The sequence below is a fragment of the Hydra vulgaris genome, chromosome 06 (assembly GCF_038396675.1).
Source record: "Hydra vulgaris chromosome 06, alternate assembly HydraT2T_AEP".
NCBI lineage: Eukaryota > Metazoa > Cnidaria > Hydrozoa > Anthoathecata > Hydridae > Hydra > Hydra vulgaris.
In genome coordinates, this window is record NC_088925.1 from 25,328,775 (window position 1) to 25,350,750 (window position 21,976).

At 25.4% G+C, this 21,976-nt stretch overlaps 1 protein-coding gene across 1 annotated transcript in view; it reads left to right on the forward strand.

Annotated features, from left to right (window-relative positions):
• The first annotated feature begins 1,339 nt into the window (after window positions 1-1,339).
• LOC101237421 (voltage-dependent P/Q-type calcium channel subunit alpha-1A) overlaps window positions 1,340-21,976 on the forward strand; it is a 171,320-nt gene continuing 150,683 nt past the window's right edge. Inside the window, exons 1-2 of the mRNA XM_065799704.1 lie at window positions 1,340-1,710; window positions 11,799-11,938. Of these exons, the coding sequence (XP_065655776.1) occupies window positions 1,465-1,710; window positions 11,799-11,938 (386 nt within the window). The 5' untranslated portion in view covers window positions 1,340-1,464. The remainder of the gene's footprint in view (window positions 1,711-11,798; window positions 11,939-21,976) is intronic.

Genomic DNA, 21,976 nt, shown 5'->3' on the forward strand with positions numbered 1-21,976 from the left:
TTTTTTTATTCTTTCTGTTTTACAGCTGTTGATAGAAACAACTTTTTTATCTAAGATACACAGAAATAAAGTAGTTAGAGTATCTAAATTTGATTTTAATCAAACATGTACATCATATAAAATATGATGTGCAAGTTTATTATTTAATATTTAGCACGAGGCATTATTCTGACTAAATTAATAAATTAAAAATTTTACTCAATGCAAGTTCACAATCAAAACTTTTTCTCCAATTTAAAAAACAATATCAAAGAAGATAAGTGCTAAGAACAATTGGTTTACATTTAACTCTTTGAAGAGTTAAATGTAAAACAATAAAAATATAAAACAAACTTATTAAAAGTTTGAAGTTTAACATTCCTATATACTAACTTATTTAACAAACAGTTTGAAATTTGAATAAAAAGCTATCAATTCCAATGCAATCAAAGTATCTAATAGATAATAAGTATCTTCAGTATCTTCAGGGCAAAGTATCTTTAGGTCGTGTAAAATTTTACCGTAAAACGGGTCTCTACGTTACACCCCTGGCATTTGTCCGCCCTGCCCATAAAGTTGTTACGCCACTGCCCAAGATTAAGTTTGGGAATTCTAACAAACTATTGAAAAATATTTTGGCATTAATTTCATTATTTTCCCAAAAAGTTACTCTTTAAATTAAATGAAAACAATACAAAATACTTTTTTATAAATATTTTTTAACGTTTTAGATAAAACTCTTTCAGACATTGTACAAACTCCGAAAACAAACTTTCCACCAGCCTGCCGTGTCAATTATAAGAAATTTCTTGTAGCGAAAGCTAAAAACAAACAAAAACTTTACTAATATGTAGCAAAAAAAAAATACTTTATACATTTATAACTGTGTATTTTTAATAACCAAACTTATGACGTTGAGTCAAAACGACAAGCTTATGATACCAATAGATCTACTAATCAAAACGTTTTAGTTTACTTAATTCAAAGAAAAAAATTTAAGTTATATTTTCTTTATTATGAATACAGAGCTTTCTATAATTAAACAATTTTAAATTTAACTTACTTTTATTTTCTATTTCTCTTAAATTTAGTTTATTTTTATTTTCTATAATTAAACAATTTTATATTTAATTTATAATTAAACAAATAAAATTTAAAACGAACATCTTCTTATATTTGCGATAAGTATGTATTATTTATTACTTACAAATAATATAAGCTGTATACTGTAACAACTTTAAAATTAGTTCTTTTTATCTATACATTACTCAATTGCATAAACAACTGTCTAATCAATAATAGAAAGCCTCTATAGTCACGTGATTTCTTAAATGACAAAATAAATTGATTTCATTTATTTGATCATTTTATTTATGTATTAAAAATTTATTTTATATTTATGTTTGTTTACAATCGGAACTTGAGATTTTCAGATTTTTACTGTCTTGTTCCAAATTAATTTGACTAAACTTTTTAATTCTTTCAATGGCTTCAAGCCGAAGGTCTTCTTATGTTACAAGAAAAGCAACAATTTATTCTCAAGATTCTTATCCCACAAATCATTTGTTTTTTTTAACACCTCATAATCGATTTCGCAGAGCTTGTGTTGCAATCAGTTCATCCAGAATATTTGAATCAGTTATAATGATTGTCATAGCTGGAAACTGTGTTATTATGGCTCTAAATGCTCCTTTACCAAATGATGATAAGTCAAATCTTAACATAAAGCTGGTATGTGGTGGACATTATTTTATATATACACACAAGTGTGTGTGTGTGTGTGTGTGTGTGTGTGTGTGTGTGTGTGTGTGTGTGTGTGTGTGTGTGTGTGTATAGATATATATATATTTAAGATACTACATTTAAATATCCTATTTATTTAACCTTGAAAAATGATTTAAACTTTAAGTTAAATATTTCATTTAATTAGAGTCATTTTCCAACTAAAATCCGTTACAAAAGTTTGTTACATACAATAATAATGTCATTATACGTAATATTATAAAAGTTTTTTTATACTAAACAAAGAAAGTCATTAAAATTTTATTCATATATATATATATATATATATATATATATATATATATATATATATATATATATATATATATATATATATATATATATATATATATATATAAATTGATTTTAATAAAAAAGGCAGCGTATAACTATTTTTTAAATATATTTTTGATATAATAATATATTTATATTTTAGGTATAATAATATATGTAAATATATTATTATATCTAAAATATATTTAAAAAATGGTTATACGCTGCCTTTTTTATTAAAATCAATTTATTTATATACATATCGTATAACAAGATACGACTTTTAAAGATTACATATATATATATATATATATATATATATATATACATATATATATATATATATATATATATATATATATATATATATATATATATATATATATATATTAGGGTGGAGTGAATTTTAGTTTTTTTTACAATTCTTTTAGCCTGGGTGTGCAAAAGTTGTCTATTCATTTCAAAAATACTCTAAAAAAATATCAATGCTCTAGGAAATTATCTTGAGGTTCCTCAAGACCTTTAAAATTTTAATGGGTCCCTAATATTATGTAAAAAAAAGTTTTTCAAAAGTATGTCATGTTGGGTCTCAAAAGAAGCAAAACTTTATAAAAATTTCAAAAATAACAATTATTTTTTAAAAAAAAATTGTTATTTTATGGTTTATTGCAGAAAAAATGACCTTTTAAACTAAAAATGAAAAAAGTTTGATTTTTTTAATTATAATTTCAAAAAAATTTTTATAAAATAATTGTTATTTTTGAAATTTTTATAAAATTTTGCTTCTTTTGAGACCCAACATGACATACTTTTGAAAAATTTTTTTACATAATATTAGGGACCCATTAAAATTTTAAAGGTCTTGAGGAACCTCAAGATAATTTCCTAGAGCATTGATATTTTTCCAGAGTATTTCTGAAATGAATAGACAACTTTTGCACACCCAGGCTAAAGGAATTGTAAAAAAAACTAAAATTCACTCCACCCATATATATATATATATATATATATATATATATATATATATATATATATATATATATATATATATATATATATATATATATATATATATATATATATATATATATATATATATATATATATATATATATGTATATATATATATATATATATATATATACATATATATATATATATATATGTATATATATATATATATATATATATATATATATATATATATATATATATTTATATTTATATATTAAATACGTAATATTACAATGAAGTTATAAAAATTTGCAAAATAACAAAAACATAAAGTTTAACAAAACACACTAATCAAGAACAATAAAATACGAAAATAAAATCCATTAGATTTAGGTGATTTTGCAGTGAGTCGTGGAAATATTCGTAAATAATAAAACATAATACAATAAAGTCTAATATATCTGCAATATAAAAAAGAAAACAACTCAAAAATAGACAAAGATATTTATAATTGAAAAGATAATTTCTTTAATTTTAATTTTAAATGCAAAGTAATTTAACTGGATTGAAAAGTCTAAAATTAGGTAAAACATTTGCAATTCTTTTTTTTTTTTTTTTTTTTTGAAATTTTATAAAATTTTTTTGTTAATTTTTGTAGTTTTAATTTTTAATGTTATACCTTTGTTTTTTTATCTTAGTTTAAAGCTTATGGATACTATATATATATATATATATATATATATATATATATATATATATATATATATATATATATATATATATATATATATAATTTTTTTTCATTATAATTTTTTTTTATTTTTTTTATATTTTTATTTTTTTTTTATTTTGTGTTTTATTAATTTTTGAAAATTTTTTTTTTTAAATTTTTCAATATTTTTTATTTTCAAATATAATTTTTATAGTTTTAATTTTTGAAGTATTACTTTTGTTTTTTGTATTAGTTTTAAGTCCAGTCATTATGATTGTATGAAGAGTTATTTTGGATTTGTGTATTGCTTTTAATATAATCCCTTGATTGTCCGACGGGTATCTTATTTGCGTTGTTTCTTTTTATTTGTCTTTCAAATTTTCTCTGATCACATTCTGCTTTTTTGTATGCCTTAAATATTAATAGTTCATCTTCCGAGCATTTTGTTTTATCGAAGCCGTAGAATAAATTTAAGTTGTAAATATGCCTCTCATTATAATCTAAGCAAAGATATTCTGAGGGAAGTTCGATTTTTTTTTCTGATTCTTCTACTTTTTCTTTTAGAGTTATATTTGCTACATTTACGATGTTGTTGTGAGATTCAATTTTTTTTTTCAATATTATTGTTTTTAAAACTTTGACTTTCTTCCATGTGAGCTTCTGTTTCTTGTGTTTGAGAATTTATTTCAGGCGGTTGTGGTGTTTGTTCGGGTGTCTTTGGTTTTGTTTTATTCAAGTTGTTGATATCGTTGTTTATAATTTGGTTTTCGAGAGAATTTTGGCATATCACCATAGAGGCTTCCGATTCTTGTGTTTTTGAAAATTTAATTGTTGGTTCAGGTATTTCTTGCGATGTTTCTGGTTCATTTGTTTCCGTTACTTTTTTTCTAGGATCTTCGGTCACTTCTATAAAATTTTCTTTTGGTTTCAGGTTATCTTCTTTGTTTTGTCCGGTATAGATTATCCTGACGTTATACCCACAGAGTTTTAAAGATCTTGGTATAAGTTTATTTAATTGATTCATCATGGCAACTAGTATCCCTGTATAATAGGGTGTTCCGTTTTTAGGCGTTTTGCGATATACTGGTCTTGTGTGTATATGTTTTCCATATCCGAGTTGCTCAAGAGCCACACCGACAGGTAAATAATTTTTTTCGAGAGGCAAACCCATTATCGATACTGCAACTCGTTTGCATAAGTTTCTTGTAGTAGTAGAATTATAAAAATGGTGGGTTACACCATTAATTACAAGACCATTTTCAAGGATCAATGATTTCGAATTGTCAGTTTTCATGACAATCTCGATCATTGTCCCTTTACGAATAATTTGCAAGCCTTCCAGATCGTGATCTAAATTGGCGTTTTCAAGAGCGAATAAAATATTAGGCTCAGTTATTTTTTCTGTTATTTCACACAACAGGGTTCTTTTCAATGTGCTAAATTCATTAGACAAATTTGTTGCTATAGCTTGGGCATAGCTTTTATTTAAGTCTATTATATTTTCCGATGTTTCCATATTAAAATTAATTTATAGCGTAAACAGGGTTTGACGATTAAATATTTTCCTTCAATGCTCGTATCTCACACATACACAATCTTCTCTACTCAAAAGTTGTTTTGAAACAACTAAATGCCCTTACAAACAAAAGTCGCCTTACAGCAACCCGATGTAGGGGAAGGGTAAATACGCTCAAGCACATAAACCAATACTACTCAACGATTGCCTTACAGGCAACTTTAAAAAACCCTACAAACTAAAGTTGCTTTACAGGCAACCCGTTGTAGGAAAACGGAAAGAAAAAACACAGGGACTAAAAAGTTTCAGTATGTGTTCTTTTCCGTGCAGTTTGCAATTCTTCGTATTTAGTTTTGCAAAAAGAAGCATTGAGATTGTTGTCGGTTTGTAAGTTATATTTGTTTTTCGGTTTTAAAGAATAAAGATATTGAAATACCTGTGGGGTTTCATTTTCTTTGCACTTGAACATTAAGCATAAAATATTAAAAATATTAAGTTGATAAACACAAAGCCTTTAAGAAGTGGCGCAGAGTGTGTAAGACGATTTCTAAAGTTTTAATAGATTACTATGTTTGAAGTAGAAAGCTGCGTCTGTTTTTCATTTTTAAAAAGTCTACTCAGTTATTTTTTTCTAACTTTTTATTTATTCTTAAATAATACAATACTTTTCTGACAGATAAGTACATTTATCTTTTTATTACGTAAAAAAAATTGTCGTATGACAAAAATAAAATGTCAAGAAGCTGCCATATTATAGCAAATAAAACAGCTTATTTCTTGGCTGCATCCTCTCATCATGGATTTTGACTAAAGCAAAAGCTGTTGCAATTCCTCTCGAGTTTAAAAATGAAATTTTGACAAAACAATAGGAGTAAGCAAAGCGATTTTGCGACGAACCTGCAAATGCAGCGTTCTGCTGAAAGACCCTAGAGAACAATTTGATTATTTTATCTCCAAAATTCAATTACAATTTGACATTGTAAAGACTGTTTCTTTAAGATTCTTAATCATCTGGTGGAAAAATTGGTAACTAGATTCTTTATTGATAAATTCTTGTGAATTGGCACAAGTCTACACGAATGATGTCAAAGAAGATGACTTTACAGTAAAAAGTTATGCATTTTAATTGTTTGAAGGTGTCTTTGTTTTTTACTCCTGGTAACTCCTTAAGCCTTCTCAGCCAAATGCTTTTAAAGGGTCTACTGCTTATGTTCTCATCTGTAATCATCATTAAAAATAAATCATTTTAAGAGCGTATGCAATCTTACATATGCATGATTGCTTATACTTTTAATTTATGTTCTTTTTTAAATCACGCATGATTAAAGGGGTGTCTACTAGATGCTTTGCCCCGGGTGTCATGAAAGCTCTCATCAGCTTGTAAAGTTATACAAAAATTTTTCAACGTTAATAACAATTTAAAATTAACTGAAGTCAGCAAAATGTAAAGAACGGAATCCAAAATTTAGTTTTAACAAACTGTCCATTATCTAAGTTATTTCAGCCCTTTAAAGCAGAACATTGGTACCTCTGAATTTCAAGAACTTCACGCAATTCCCGATCAAACTTTTTTGTTTTCTTTTTAATTGTTTAAACGTTCTCCTACCTCATTTTTTCCGAGAAAAACTTATTATGAATGCCTATTGCAGACTGGTTATGTTTTCCTTTGCCTAAAGTTTTAAGATATTGTTGAGTTCGAATCCTAATTTTAAATTTTATTTTGCCAATGTATCTTATTAAGCATTTGAATTCAATTAAATACGTTTCGGATTGGCTATTATGGGGTAATTTATTTTAGTTTTATTTTTTATGTTAGTAATGTTTTTACCTTTCATAACTTAACAAAAAACAGTGGTTTTCAAAAACAGTGTATGATAGTGTATATCCAAGTGATCCCACCCTGCCTCGTGTGTATGGTCTAATCAAAGCTCACAAGCCTGAAAATTCTATTCTATGAGAACAGTTATATAAACTATCAGCACTCCTAATAATGGAATACCTAACTACTAAAGAAAATAATACCTGCCTAAAATAAAAATAAAATATGTCTGAAAAATTCTTTTGATTTTGTTAGTAAAGCAAATTCATGGGAGATTGACAAAAACGAGGTTCAAGCTTCATTTGATGTTATAAACCTGTACCCATCAATTCCACTAAAGAGAGCCACATTAATTCTTATAGAGCAATTAAATAAAGATGATTCCTATAAATATTCCACCGAGCTTACTATATCAGAAACAAGACAACTTATAAAGCTTTCTTTACACCGTTGTTATTTTTTGTGAAACAACGAGATCCATGAGTTGGAGAATTTCGGTCCTTTCATTTATAATTGTACTAGCACAATCGTTTCTTCTTGACCTAAAATCTTATCTAAGATATGTTGACGATAGGCACACTAGATTTGAAAACACTCAAGAAGCAGAACAATTGCTAATCATCTTAAACAAGCAGCATCCTGCAATACACCCTGCAATACAATATACAATGGAAATTGAAAAAGAAAAAAGAACTCTGAACCTCCTCTATTTAACTATAATAAATAACACCAAAGGTAAATACGAGTTCAAAGTTTACAGGAAGGAACCCATCACATATTCAAATAAAATCTCACTCAAACCATGACTCCAAGATTTTAAACGCAATATTTAAAGGTTTCGTAATGCTAACCTTAATGGAAAAAAAAAGTCCATAAAATCAACAAAACTCAATTAGCTTATATTAACCTCCCTAACGTATCGTTACCGTGGATACCATCATTTCCAAAATTATGGAAAATATTTCGGAAAGTTGGCAAGTATTTTTAACGTTCAAAAAATTTTGTATAATTTATCGAGTTGATGACACACAATCCAGCGAAAATTTCTAATAATAGATTATTATTTGTATTAAAAGAACTTATATTACTTGATGTTGTCTTATTAGAATAACAGACATTCTTTTACACTATGTCAACACTTAAGTCATATATATATATATATATATATATATATATATATATATATATATATATATATATATATATATATATATATATATATATATATATATATATATATATATATATATTTATTATTTTGTTCTTTATTACATTTTAAACAACGTGCCGTTATAAAATGTAAAGTTTACAAGGTTACAAGATAAGAATAATTAAGAAAATGACAATAAAAAATTTACAAAATTAAATCGATAAAAAAAATAACGCGGGGACTCGTAGAAGACCGTTAGGTCTTGTCGTCGAGAACCGCTAACATACACGTGATAAGTTCTCGTAATATTCGATAAACAAGATAGTTACAATTTTTTTCTTAACAGAAAAGTTCGTTGAAGTTAATAAAATCTGACGTATACACTATATTTCCAAAAAAAAAAATTGCATAAAAATCTTAGCTATGATGGAAGGAAAAAGAAAAGATATAGTATTGACTTACGTAAACGAGTAATTTTTGATAGGGAAAATGGATTATCAATTAGAAAAGTTGCAAAAATGTAGAAAATACCACCAAGCTCTGTTCAATATATATGGGAAAAGTATTTAAAAACAAAATCAGTGGCAAATAATGGTGAACGAGGCACAATAAGATCAACAACGCCAAGAGTTGACAGGTGCATAGTTGGCAAAATCGAGCAGAATAGAAGAAAAAAAGCCGTAGAAGTATCAAATGAGCTGGAAAATGAATTAAATATTAAATTATCGCCACAAACAATTAGGAACAGACTGCATGAAGCTAATATTTTTGCACGAACGCCTCGGAGAAAACCATTCATCAGCATAGTGAACAAGAGAAAACAGTTGCAGTGGGCAAAGGAACATGTTCTGAAGGATAATACATTCTGGAATATGATTATTTGGTCAGATGAGAGTAAATTTAATTTATATGGAACTGATAGTGGTGCAAAAGTTTATAGAAGAGTTGGAGAAGAATATAATGCGAAGTGTTTGAAGGCAACATTTAAATTTTGTGGTGGAAATGTTATGGTTTGGGGCTGCATGAGTGCGTCCGGTGTTGGCAAAATTGAATTTATTGATGAGAAAATGGATCAACACTTATATAAATCCATATTAGAACGGAATTTGGTGGCTTCGGCAAGAAAATTAGGACTTGGAACGGAATTTATATTCCAACATGACAACGATCTAAAGCACAAAGTTGGATCTGTAACTAGATATCTTGCTGCAAATGGCATTAACGTGTTGGATTGGGTTGCACAATCGCCCGATTTGAACCCTATAGAACATTTATGGTCGGTGGTGGAAAAAAGAATGAAAGATCGAGCTCTAAAGAATAAAAACGAACTCAAAGAATTGGTTTTAGATGTTTGGTCATCAATTAATCAAGAAATTACATCTAAACTCGTCTCATCAATGAAAAATCGTTGTAGAGCAGTTATTGAAGCTGATGGTGGTCCAACAAGATATTAATTTAATTTTAACTAATTTTAATTTAAAAATTAATATAGTCTAGGGACAATTTTTTTGTTTAAACTTTTAACTCTTCAAATAAACTTATATAACTTTTCATATATTAATATATTTTTAACTAATACACTTAAAATTACTTTAATATTATAATATTTCTTTAAAAACTCTTAATTACAACTATCTAAATAATTTTAAATGTTGTTTTGATCAAATATAGATACTTTTCATTAATGTACGGACAATTATTTTGCCCACTGTATATATATATATATATATATATATATATATATATATATATATATATATATATATACATATATATATATATATATATTTATATATATATATATATATATGTATATATATATATATATATATATGTATATATATATATATATATATATATATATATATATATATAAATATATATGTATATATATATGTATATATATATATATATATACATATATATATATATATATATTTATATATATATATATATATATGTATATATATATATATATGTATATATATATATATATATATATACATATATATATATATATATATATATATATATATATATATATATATATATATTGTATATATATATGTATATATATATATATATATATATATATATATATATATATATACATATATATATATATATATATATATATATATATATATATATATATATATATATATATATATATATATATATATATAATATTCCTTTTTTTTCCCACATGAATTATGAATACTTCGTTAAATTTGCTTTGCCCTCGTATTATATACCTCCTAATATTATCAATAGACTGTGCCCTTCGGTTTTAACTTTTTAAGGGATATTTTTTTGCGACGCGTGTTTATTTAAAGGTAATTTTTTAAAATTTTATAATTTTAGAGACAGAAAACGCATAATAAGCCATCTTGTCCAGTCACGTGACCAGATGACAATTTTATGAATTTTACATTTTAATTTTTATTAAAATATTTTTACTAGCTAATTGAAAATTCATGTAGGCAATAAATCATTATGATAAAATTAACTTACTGGCAAAATTTTATTGGCTCATACTAATATCTTAAGGACAACTCAAAGTTTTTAAAACGTTCACCACCTTGTCCCGTCTTCGCCTATATACCATGCACGTAAGGGACATTTTTTGAGGTTTCAGGTAGGCCACTTTCAGGCTTTGGGCAAAGTCAAAACTTGTTTATTTTTATGCTTATATCAAATGAGAGTGTTTTGCAAAAAATTACTCTGATTGGAGCCTGGGAACAAAAATAGCCAAAAGTTATGGCGATGCCAAATTTACAACCCCCTCATTTTGAGGTGGGTCAACATTTTTACATAGTTGTAACTTTAAAAGATTATTAATTAAAATAAAAAGGGAAATTTTTTATGTAAGAACATAGCTTTTGATTTATCTTTCAAAATTAAAACTTGTTGAAAATATTTTCTTTTAATTCAGTTTAAAAAATTACTTAACGTTTTAGCATCCAGTTTTCATTTCTTATTTAACAAATTTATTATTATAAATAAATTATTATTCAAAATGTTATGATCATTGGATGTGATTGGCATGGTTTACCTTTAGCACCAATTTTAGCATATATCTTTATAGGGTTTCTTGAGCAATAGTTGCTCATTTTTCTTTACCAATTTTTTATAAAGTTTATGTGAATAGACGTAATTTCTATTTTTAGTTCAGAGTTTGATGCTCCGGAGTTTTTTAAACATCTTAATAAACAGTATAAAAACGTAATACCTTCTTTAGAAGAAAAAACAATATAGTCAAATTGCATTTATTTTTTAGTTGGAAGACTGTTTTTTTTTTTTGCATCAGTTTGTCAAAGAAGGTCTTTTTGAGGGTTTTTTCAGTTATATTTTCTATTCCGGTTTTGTTCTCTTTTTTAACGATTGGTCTAATCTTTGATTGATCAAACATAAGGGATAGACAACACATGGCTTGGACTTGATGGCGACAAAGGAAATATTGCTTTAGTTTTGAGGATAATCAAAAAAGAAAAAAATTAAAACCTCGTTCAATACTCAAACTGAAGTTGGTTTCTATGAATATATCACGTCATTTTCGTATTTTAGTTTATTATTATTGGTCTTAACATACAACTCTGTGTATTTGTTATAGGAATCACTTGACAAGTATCTTCTTGGAATATATATAACAGAAGCTCTTCTAAAGATAGTATCTCAAGGTTTTATTTTACACCAACATTCCTACATGCGGACTCCTTGGAACATTCTTGATTTCATTGTAATTATTACTGGGTAAGTTTCGTTTTCGAAAATGTTTTTTAATGATTATGAGTTATTATTATTACAAATTATAATAAATTTAAGTAGAAATATAAACATGTTTTTCGGACGAAAACGTTTTACGCTGCGCTTTCAGGAGACGGTATAATTTATAACGTCTTCTGTAATAGCAGAGTTAAAAATCTTCGTCTTAAAAATATGTCCACATTTCTTCTTAAACTTACTCCATGCATTATTTCTAAACTCTTTGTACTATTTTAAATAATTCATTTAAAAATGGTATTATCCAAAATGTTTTTAAAGCTGTCAAAGTTGTTTCCATCTTTAAAAAAGGCTTTAATAGATTTCACAGTTCTTGTCTCCTGCTTACAAATATAAATACGCTATTTGAAAAAGCAATAGATACTAGGCTCTATGCTTTTCTGTAAAAATTTAAACGTCTTTACATATATCAGTATGGATATCGTACCGATCACTCCACGACTCATGCTTTCATTGAAATGACTGAATCAGTTAGAAAGGTTCTCGATGATAAATATTTTGCATATTGTGCATTTGTCGGTTTATAGAAAGAGTTAGGCACAGTAGATCACTCTATTCTGTTAAAAAAAATTAGATTACTATGGCATGAGACAATGGTTTACTACATATTTACACGACACAACACAACTTGTTTATATCAATGACTCAAAATCTATCCTTGTAAAATGTTCTAACAGCGTCCCTCAGGGGGACGCTGTTAGAACATTTTACATTATTAATAATCTTAAAAAACATTATTAATAATTTTAAAACATCTATTAAGCTTGCTAGTGTCTACCACTTTGCTGATGAAACTAATCTAATACTAATTAACAAATACCTTAAAAAAATTGACAAATAGATAAACCACAATCTTGTTTATCTAGTTCAGTGGCTTCATTCCAATTTTTTTTAAGTTCTTATAAAACCGAACTCATATTTTTAAACCAAAGCAAACAAATAACAAAAATTAATACATGAAATTTAAATTAAGTGGACACAAAAACAACCCTGTTAACTCAATTAAGTATTTTGGTATCAAAATTGATTTTAATCTTTCTTTTTTTTCCCCATTTTTAAGAATTGGCAGTGAAAGTAAATTGATATAACCGCATACTGGCTAAAGTTGTTATCTTAAAAGCTATTTTGTTAATCTTGATACACTTTTGAATAAATATCATGCTATTTTTGCCTCACATCTAAGATATACCGGTGTGGAGCCTAGCTACCTAGCTACTAAAATATTAAAACTATGTGACTATAATCAACACTTAAACTGCCAGTTTGTCTGAAAACACTATTAAAAATGCCTACCTTTAACTTTCACCAACTTCTTCACCTTAAGTGAAGATATACACTAAAAATATACACTCGTTATCATCTTCAATCAAATGATAGTTTAAACCTGTCTGTCTCAAAACACCGCTCTAATATTTATGGACATAAATTTATAAAATAATTATCTCATAGTTATAAATTATAAAATACTTTCTCATAGTTTTGTTGCAAAAGTTAGAAACAAACATGGTTTTCATTCTTTCAAAGCACATAAAGTGCCCAACCGTTCTGAAACTCAACAAAAAAGTGCAAGAACCTGCGGCAGAAAGTTGTATGACAATTTTATTTCTAAAATTTTTTGTATTATTGAAGACGATGAAACTTATATCAAGTACGATCATCAACAAATTCCTAGTGCTGTTTATTATATTGCCAAATATAGAGAAAAAGCAGATAAGAAATTCACAAAACATGAAAAGTTCGCTAAAAAAGCTTTGATTTGGTAAGCTATTTGCAGTTGTGGCAAAATCAGCACCTTATACTTCTCAGTCCACACTTTTTAGTCAAATATATGTTAAAGAATGTTTACAAAAACGTTTTTTACCTCTCATTAAATCACACAATAACAGACCTGTGTTCTGGCCTGATTTAGCTTTAATTCATTATTGTAAACTAGCTATGGAATGGTATAAAAAGAATAATGTGAAAATTGTGCCTAAAACAGAAAATCCTCGAAACTGTCCAGAATTGAGATTTATTGAAAAGTACTGGGCTATTATTAAAAGAAAAATGAAAAAAACAAAAAGCTTTGCAGAAACATTAAAGGCATTAAAATATCATTTAAAAAAGCATCAAATAGTTTTGATCCTTATTCTATGCGCAAGCTTATGAGTACCACTAAAGCAAAAGCTTGAAATTTTATTAGACTCCCACAGGAATAATTAATTTTTTTTTTAATGTTTGATCTTCTTATATTATTGTATTAAAATTATTACTTGGTTCGAAATAAAAATCGAGGAGTACTTTTTAGTTGTATTTCTACTTTCACATTTATTTCGTGTACACGCTTTATTGTACAAGTCCTTAAAACGTTAAAATCTTATATCAGAATATATTTGATTTTGATTATTTGATTATTTAAAATCTTATATCAGAATATATTTGATTTTGATTTTTGATTTCATTTAATTTAAAAACTGCTACTAGAATATGAGTTCATTTTTCAACCTGTAATTTAGCAAAAAATGCAAAACAGATGAATATTATATTCTTAACAACTTCTATTTAATGAATCCTTGTCATATTTATTATTCGACAAAGTCAATTCATAGTGACATATGTTTATTAAGAATATAATGCAATTCCGAATGTTCTAACAAAAACTTCAAGAAGTTTTGAAATATTTATAAAAATCCTTGAATGTTTTTGAAATTTCTGAAATGTGGAAACTCGTAAACATTTCGTATATGTTCTCGAGTATTCTTTAAAGTTCGGAAATATTTTGGAATTTTTTTTTTAATTTCTTTATTCTTCTTGAAATTGTTTGGAAGTTTTAAAATATTTCTAGAATGTTCTGGAAATTTAAAAAGACATTCTTTGATTTTTTTTAACTTATTGTTAAAGTTTACAAAGAGTAAACCTAAACAACTATTTTTTTTGTTATTAAGGTTCTCCTAAAAGTTTACACGGTCTTATCAGAGAACACCGCGAAAGACCATTTAAATAGGAAGTTCACGCCTCCTTCCTTACTAATGTCTACCAAGTTGGATTATTTTAATACTTTTTTGTCCTGGAGTGAAAGATTACCTTTTGGGCTAGTCTTTTCTAACATAATGATTGTTTCGGTCTCTGTTATCCCCCCCTCCCCAAAAACAAAAAACAAAAAAAAAACAAACAAACAAACAAACAACAACAAGCAAACAACAAGTAAACAAAAAAACATTATTATGTATACCCTAGTTGTCAATCTTAAAAGAGCCTTTAGATACCTACAAACTTTCTAGCTGCGTTCGTTAAACTGAGTATTTACAAAGATAAATTTAATCATTTCATAAGACTCTTCCAGAACCCTCATCTATTGGAATAGAGGGAAGTTTGTTGGCGATATGTAAAAAAAAAGCTCCAAAATCTCATTGCTCCATAGATATTATTACAAAATTCCAGCTGATTATCTGGTGAAAAAAACATTTTAGATCTTTATCTCGATAAAACGAATATAGCCTAGATGGCTAGATTGTTTATATTGTAACGACTTCTATATTTTCAATCAACGTTAGTTTCTTTTCAAGCGCCAGAGTTAAAAAGGACAAAGTTAAAAATATGATGGCTTAAACATCACAGCATATTTAGTTCCATTGAAGAACTTTACATCTACATTGTGTGCACTTTTGATGAGATTTTGACACTTTTTGATGGCCACTATCTGTACGATAAGGTTGAAATAGGTACATGGAATTGGGATTCTGAAACTTGTTCAAAAGCCGATACATTGTAATGTACAATTACTAATTACAACCACATTGTCGATTTTATTGTGGCAAAGGAAGGTTTGGAGCCAATGAAGCCAGTTATATTATGTTTTCAAATGTATATGTCTTCAAGATTATCTGGCATTTCAAAAGGTTTCCGAACTTTCTTCTTTTTCTTTCTTCTTTTTATTTCACGTTTGTGCAAATGCCGATTGCTGGTTTTCTACAATTTATCGCAAAGCCAAAGAAATTGCACAGTCGGTCAATTCTATTAAAAAAGCTTTAAGAATTTATAATCTTTATCATTTTCATTGTTCAAATATACCTGCTATCTCACCCTTAGAGTTTTACAATTTAATGTAGCCATTTCCTTTCTCGATAAAGATATTATCTGACTTTGCAGCACACCTAACATTACCCAAAAAAAAACACTTTATGGGCTATGTACTTTGGTTCCAAAAATTATTATTAACAATGACAACGAGGAGTAAGAAACACTGTCAAAACAACAAGTGACTAATTGCTATGATGTTCTTCGAAACCCGTCTGCTCTTAAATAATGCGTTGGATCGATGGAAACGATTATTAGATTTGTGTATTGAGAACAATTTCTGTAGAATATCAATAACGCAACTCCTTCAACAGGATGTTGACTCTGCGTTCTTCACAAGTATTCTTGAGTTGTTTCTCATCCTTGCAATTTAGATTACAAAGATTTCTGCGGTACCAAAGTTGTTCTTCTTTTTAAATTTTTAAAATAAAAACAATCTTTATTGCGCGCTTCAAGTCGAATTTTTTTTTAGCGACAAATATTTTCGTAAAATCTCTATTCTAAGAATTCATGACTGCTGTTTCAAGCTAAAATAACATGAAAAAAACGAAAGTGTTATATTATATCTATGTTTTTAATACATCTAATTTAACAAAAATATAAATAATTTTTATAAATAAATTCCCTATGTAAATGGTATAAATAAAAATAAAACTTATAATTAATTAGCAAGTAAACATGTAAATAAATAACTGAAAAACGTTATTTTAGTTCACTACAATTTTTAAATTAATTTTTTTATAATTTATTAAAGTAAAAATATGAAGAATAATGAAATGAATAATAATTAATGAAATGAAAAACAATTAAATAAAAATAAACGTAATCCAACTAGTTACGTCAATAAATATATAAAGAGCAGTTGCATAAAAAATAGCAATATAATGTACTGCTATTTTTTATGCAACTGCTCCTTATGTGTTTATTTACGCTACTAGTTAGATTACGTTCATTTTTTTATTACTAACACAGACAATTAATAATTACTAACACTGACTATTTTATTACTTATTAATTATTGCATTAATTATTACTAACATTACATATATTACATATAATATATAGAATCAATATGTGCATTATTTGTTACAACTAAAGGTGCTTGTTTTATAAAATTATTTATACCTTTGGCACTTGCAGCAATAAGTGGATATTTATTTCAGGTTACAGTATTATAAGCCATACATTATTTTCAGATGTACAGAGTTTCAACATGTCTGAAAAAGAACTATTATATCTAATTATACTGTTACATCTAATTGTCCGTGTTACTTATGAATCTAAGACCTTTTAACACAAGTTTTATCTGGTGACCGACATAAAGTTAATTGATTGAGAAACGTAAAGGTTGTGTTGATTATTTCATAAAAATGGAAGCTTTAATTTTAAAACAATTTAAAAATGGTACTTTTGACTGAATGCAAAACATTTGTAACAATATAGTATTACAGTGCAACATTTTTAACCACAGAAAAAAATACAAAAGTATTAAATGTTGACACATTGCATTCAAAACAAACTTTTCAAATGCATCAGATTTTAAACTGTATAAATAGCATCTGTCAATATAAATATAAACCACATTACAAAAAGAATTATGTAACTTGTTATCATTTAAATAAAGTTCTTGAGAACAATCTAAGTTCACATATATAATAAACAGCTTGCGTATAATAAAAAAATAATATTTTTAAAATTATGCTCTAAGTTGTTAGAAATTGGCTTTTCTTGCTTCTTCAGCATATTGGTAATGTCTAAATATTGTGATGTTTCTTCTTAAGGTAAAATTTTGTTTTGGAACATAAATATATATTTATATATATATATATATATATATATATATATATATATATATATATATATATATCGATGAGTTAATTCTAAAAAATTGTCCGAATTCGGAATATATTGAATTATGAATGTTGAAATGTCGATCTCTGTGCCCTCTACCTAATTATAGGGAGTGGAGGATATATAAATATATGTATATATATACATATATATATATATATATATATATATATATATATATATATATATATATATATATATATATATATATATATATATATATATATACATATGTATATAAATATATATATGTATATATGTATATATATATATATATATATATATATATATATATATATATATATATATATATATATATATATATATATATATATATAAATATTTTGATTGAAATGCTTAGATAAAAATTATAAAAATTATAAAAATGCTATAGTAAAAACTACATAAAAGATAGACCATTAATGACTGTAAACGTGAACCGACGTGTCGAAGTTTTAAATCTTTAGTTTCAAGAGAAGATTGTTTGCCTGAAAAAAATTGTTGAATGTATGATAAATAGTGTGTATATTGACTGTAAAACATAGTGGATGTAGTGTTAAGGTGCAGGGTTGTTCAAAATGAGGGTGGTTGAAATGCTACAGGTGACGTTATAAAAACAGAGGTGATAATAAAAAAAAATAGTTAACTTTTTTTATTATTAAAGGTATAACACTTAAAAAGTGTTATACCTTTGGAAAGTTGGATTAATGGGAAACCATTTGTTTTTTTTAAAAAAGATGACTTAAAGCTTAAATCCAAAACATATATTTTAGAATATTGTAAAAATCATTTGACTGAGTTCAAGAATGATTAAATATTGAATAGAATAATTTACCCTGCCCAATCACAAGATTTCTCTCCTATTAGATTTTTATGGGACATAATGAAAAAGTGTGTCAAAAATTAATACCTGATGATGCTTAAGATGTAGAAAAAACTTATTATTAGTGGCATAAAATTAACTTTGGATAATTGGATTAGTTGTTTAGTAGAAAGCCAAGAATATGTATGGCAGTTATTGTTGCTAATGGAGATTAGTAGGCTAGTAAATTATAAATTAATCTAATATAATAGGAGTATAATACATAACTCAGGTAGATTTTGTTTTCATTTTTTCTTCTAATAGTATGTGAAACTTTGATATCTTATATAGAAAAATATGACCATTTGAACAATTATGAACAGTAGTGTATATAATGATGAGTTAATTCTAAAACATTGTCCAAATTTGGGCTATATTGAGTTATGAATGCTGAAATTTCAATTTCTGCGCCCTCTACCAAATTATAGGGAGCAGAGTGTATATAATATATATATATATATATATATATATATATATATATATATATATATATATATATATATATATATATATATATAATTAATTAGTAAAAAACACTTATCTAACTTTTATCTTCGACTCTTATCTTCGAAGTTTCACCATTGCTGGATCATCAGGAAGAGTTCATCAGGACTCAAGTCGAAGATAAAAGTCAGATAAGTGTTTTTTACTAATTAATTATTGCTCTGTTCTTTAAGAACATTGAGCACTCTATTTGTAAAATACACTAACATAATTTACACATATATATATATATATATATATATATATATATATATATATATATATATATATATATATATATAAATTATGTAAGTATATTCTACAAGCAGAGTGCTCAATGTTCTTAAAGAACAGAGCAATAATAAATTAGTAAAAATACTTATCTAATTTTTCTTTCTTCTACACAGTGTTTCTCCATCAGTAGGTTCATCAGCAAGATATATTTGTATGGTATATTTATATATATATAATTATATATATATATATATAGTTATATATATATATATATATATATATATATATATATATATATATATATATATATATATATATATATATATATATACAGGTACCGAAAAAAGTTTAGAACCACTTAACAATTTTGTGTAATTTCAATATTTTTTTAATGTGTGAAACTAATATTAAACTTTGATGATAAGTTATATATATATATATATATATATATATATATATATATATATATATATATATATATATAATTTATCATCAAAATTTGTTTCATACATTGAAAAAATAATCAAATTACGCAAAATTGTTAAGTGGTTCTAAACTTTTTTTGGTACCTGTATAATATAAATATATATGTATTTAAATAACATTGTATGTATATATATATATATATATATATATATATATATATATATATATATATATATATATAAATATACGTATATATGTATATTTATATATATATATACAATGTATAATATATACATATACATGTATATATATTTAAATGTAAAAAATATTTTTATATATTCATAATATATATTTTGCATTTAGCATATATATATATATATATATATATATATATATATATATATATATATATATATACATATATATACATATATATATATATATATATATATATATATATACATATATATATACATATATATATATATATATATATATATATATATATATATATATATATATATATATATATATATATATATATATATATATATAGATATAGATATAGATATAGATATAGATATAGATATATATAGATATAGATATATATATATTCATTAAGGTGTTTTCAGTATAAGGAGCATAAAGTTGCAGATGTATCAACATGTATAAAGTTAGTAGTTTCAAAAGAAAGAGGTAAAAGTAGGAAAACTTGGAGATTTTAACACAAGAGATGTAATGGTATTCAAATTTTTTCATTTCTACTGAGCTTCTTGTATACCATTACATCTCTTGTGAACCTATTGCTTTTTAAATATAAAAGCAATAGGGCTTGTTCCAACTCTTTTTTTTTTTGAGTATTTTTTACTAGTTCATTTTTGACTTGACAATTTATAACTTTTGTCTTATTTATGTTTATTCTGAGCCCTTTGATTCTATCTTTCCAACACTGGAGTCTCAGTATTAACTCTTTTTCTATCTTTGCAGTTAAGCTTAAATTGTTTGGATAGAATAACTTCCATAGCAAACTATAACTAAACTCTTTAGAGAGAGCTTTTAGTTTATAAACAAAAAGATAAGGACTGAGTACTGAACCTTAATGCTCATAAACCTTTACTTTAAAAGGTTTATTTCTTAATATATTTTCTATCTTCTATTTTGATCACTGTTAATAGCTGCTACCTGCTACCATAGTTTGGCATCTTTTTTAAAATATTCATCAGAACTTTTATTTCATAGAATTTGCTTTTCAATATATTTTGCATTAATTGTTCCCTTTCTTGGCCTAAAACTAAACTGCAAGTTGTTGATAAAGGCACGCTTCTTATTTTGTTGATATTAATTCTTTCTTAAATTTTATTACCTAATTAAGTGATTTTGTTTCTTAATATGAACCTAATTTTAATGCATTTCCAACTGCTATAAAAATCTTTACTATCTAAAACACTCATGCACACACATATATATTATATATAATGTATGATAATTAAAAATTAGGACAAAATTAAAAATTGTGTAAATTTAACAGAATGATCAATTTTTTAATAGAATGATCAAATTTTTCATGCCATGGTAACAAATGGTTACCACTGTTGGTTTTCTTGGTTGAACACTACTTATATATTTTACTTATATATTTTCAACATTCTTTAAAATTCAAATTAAAAATCTTTAATTAAACGTAATTCTGGCCCAAGGCTTATACTCCTTTTTTTTAATTTGTACTTTATTTGAATAATGGCGATGAAACAAGATCAAGCAAGAAATAATATTACAATTTTTATGGTGTAAAAGGAATCTCTCTAATCTTACATTATACTTTGAAATATACACATCGTTATTAACTGCTTGGGCCGATGGAATAATCTAATGCTAAGATTTTTCTTTTGTTGAGAATGCAATCCAAATGAGTAATTTTGATTTAAATTTGGCTTTTCTTTTAAGTCTTACATCATTTGATGCTGCATTTATGTAATAAAAAATAGAATTTAGCCTTTCCAGAAATACTGGTGATGCTTAAATAAAAATATGATTCATTGTCAATAATAACTAATTTTTCTGAAAGATTTAAATCATTTTATATTTCAAATGAACAG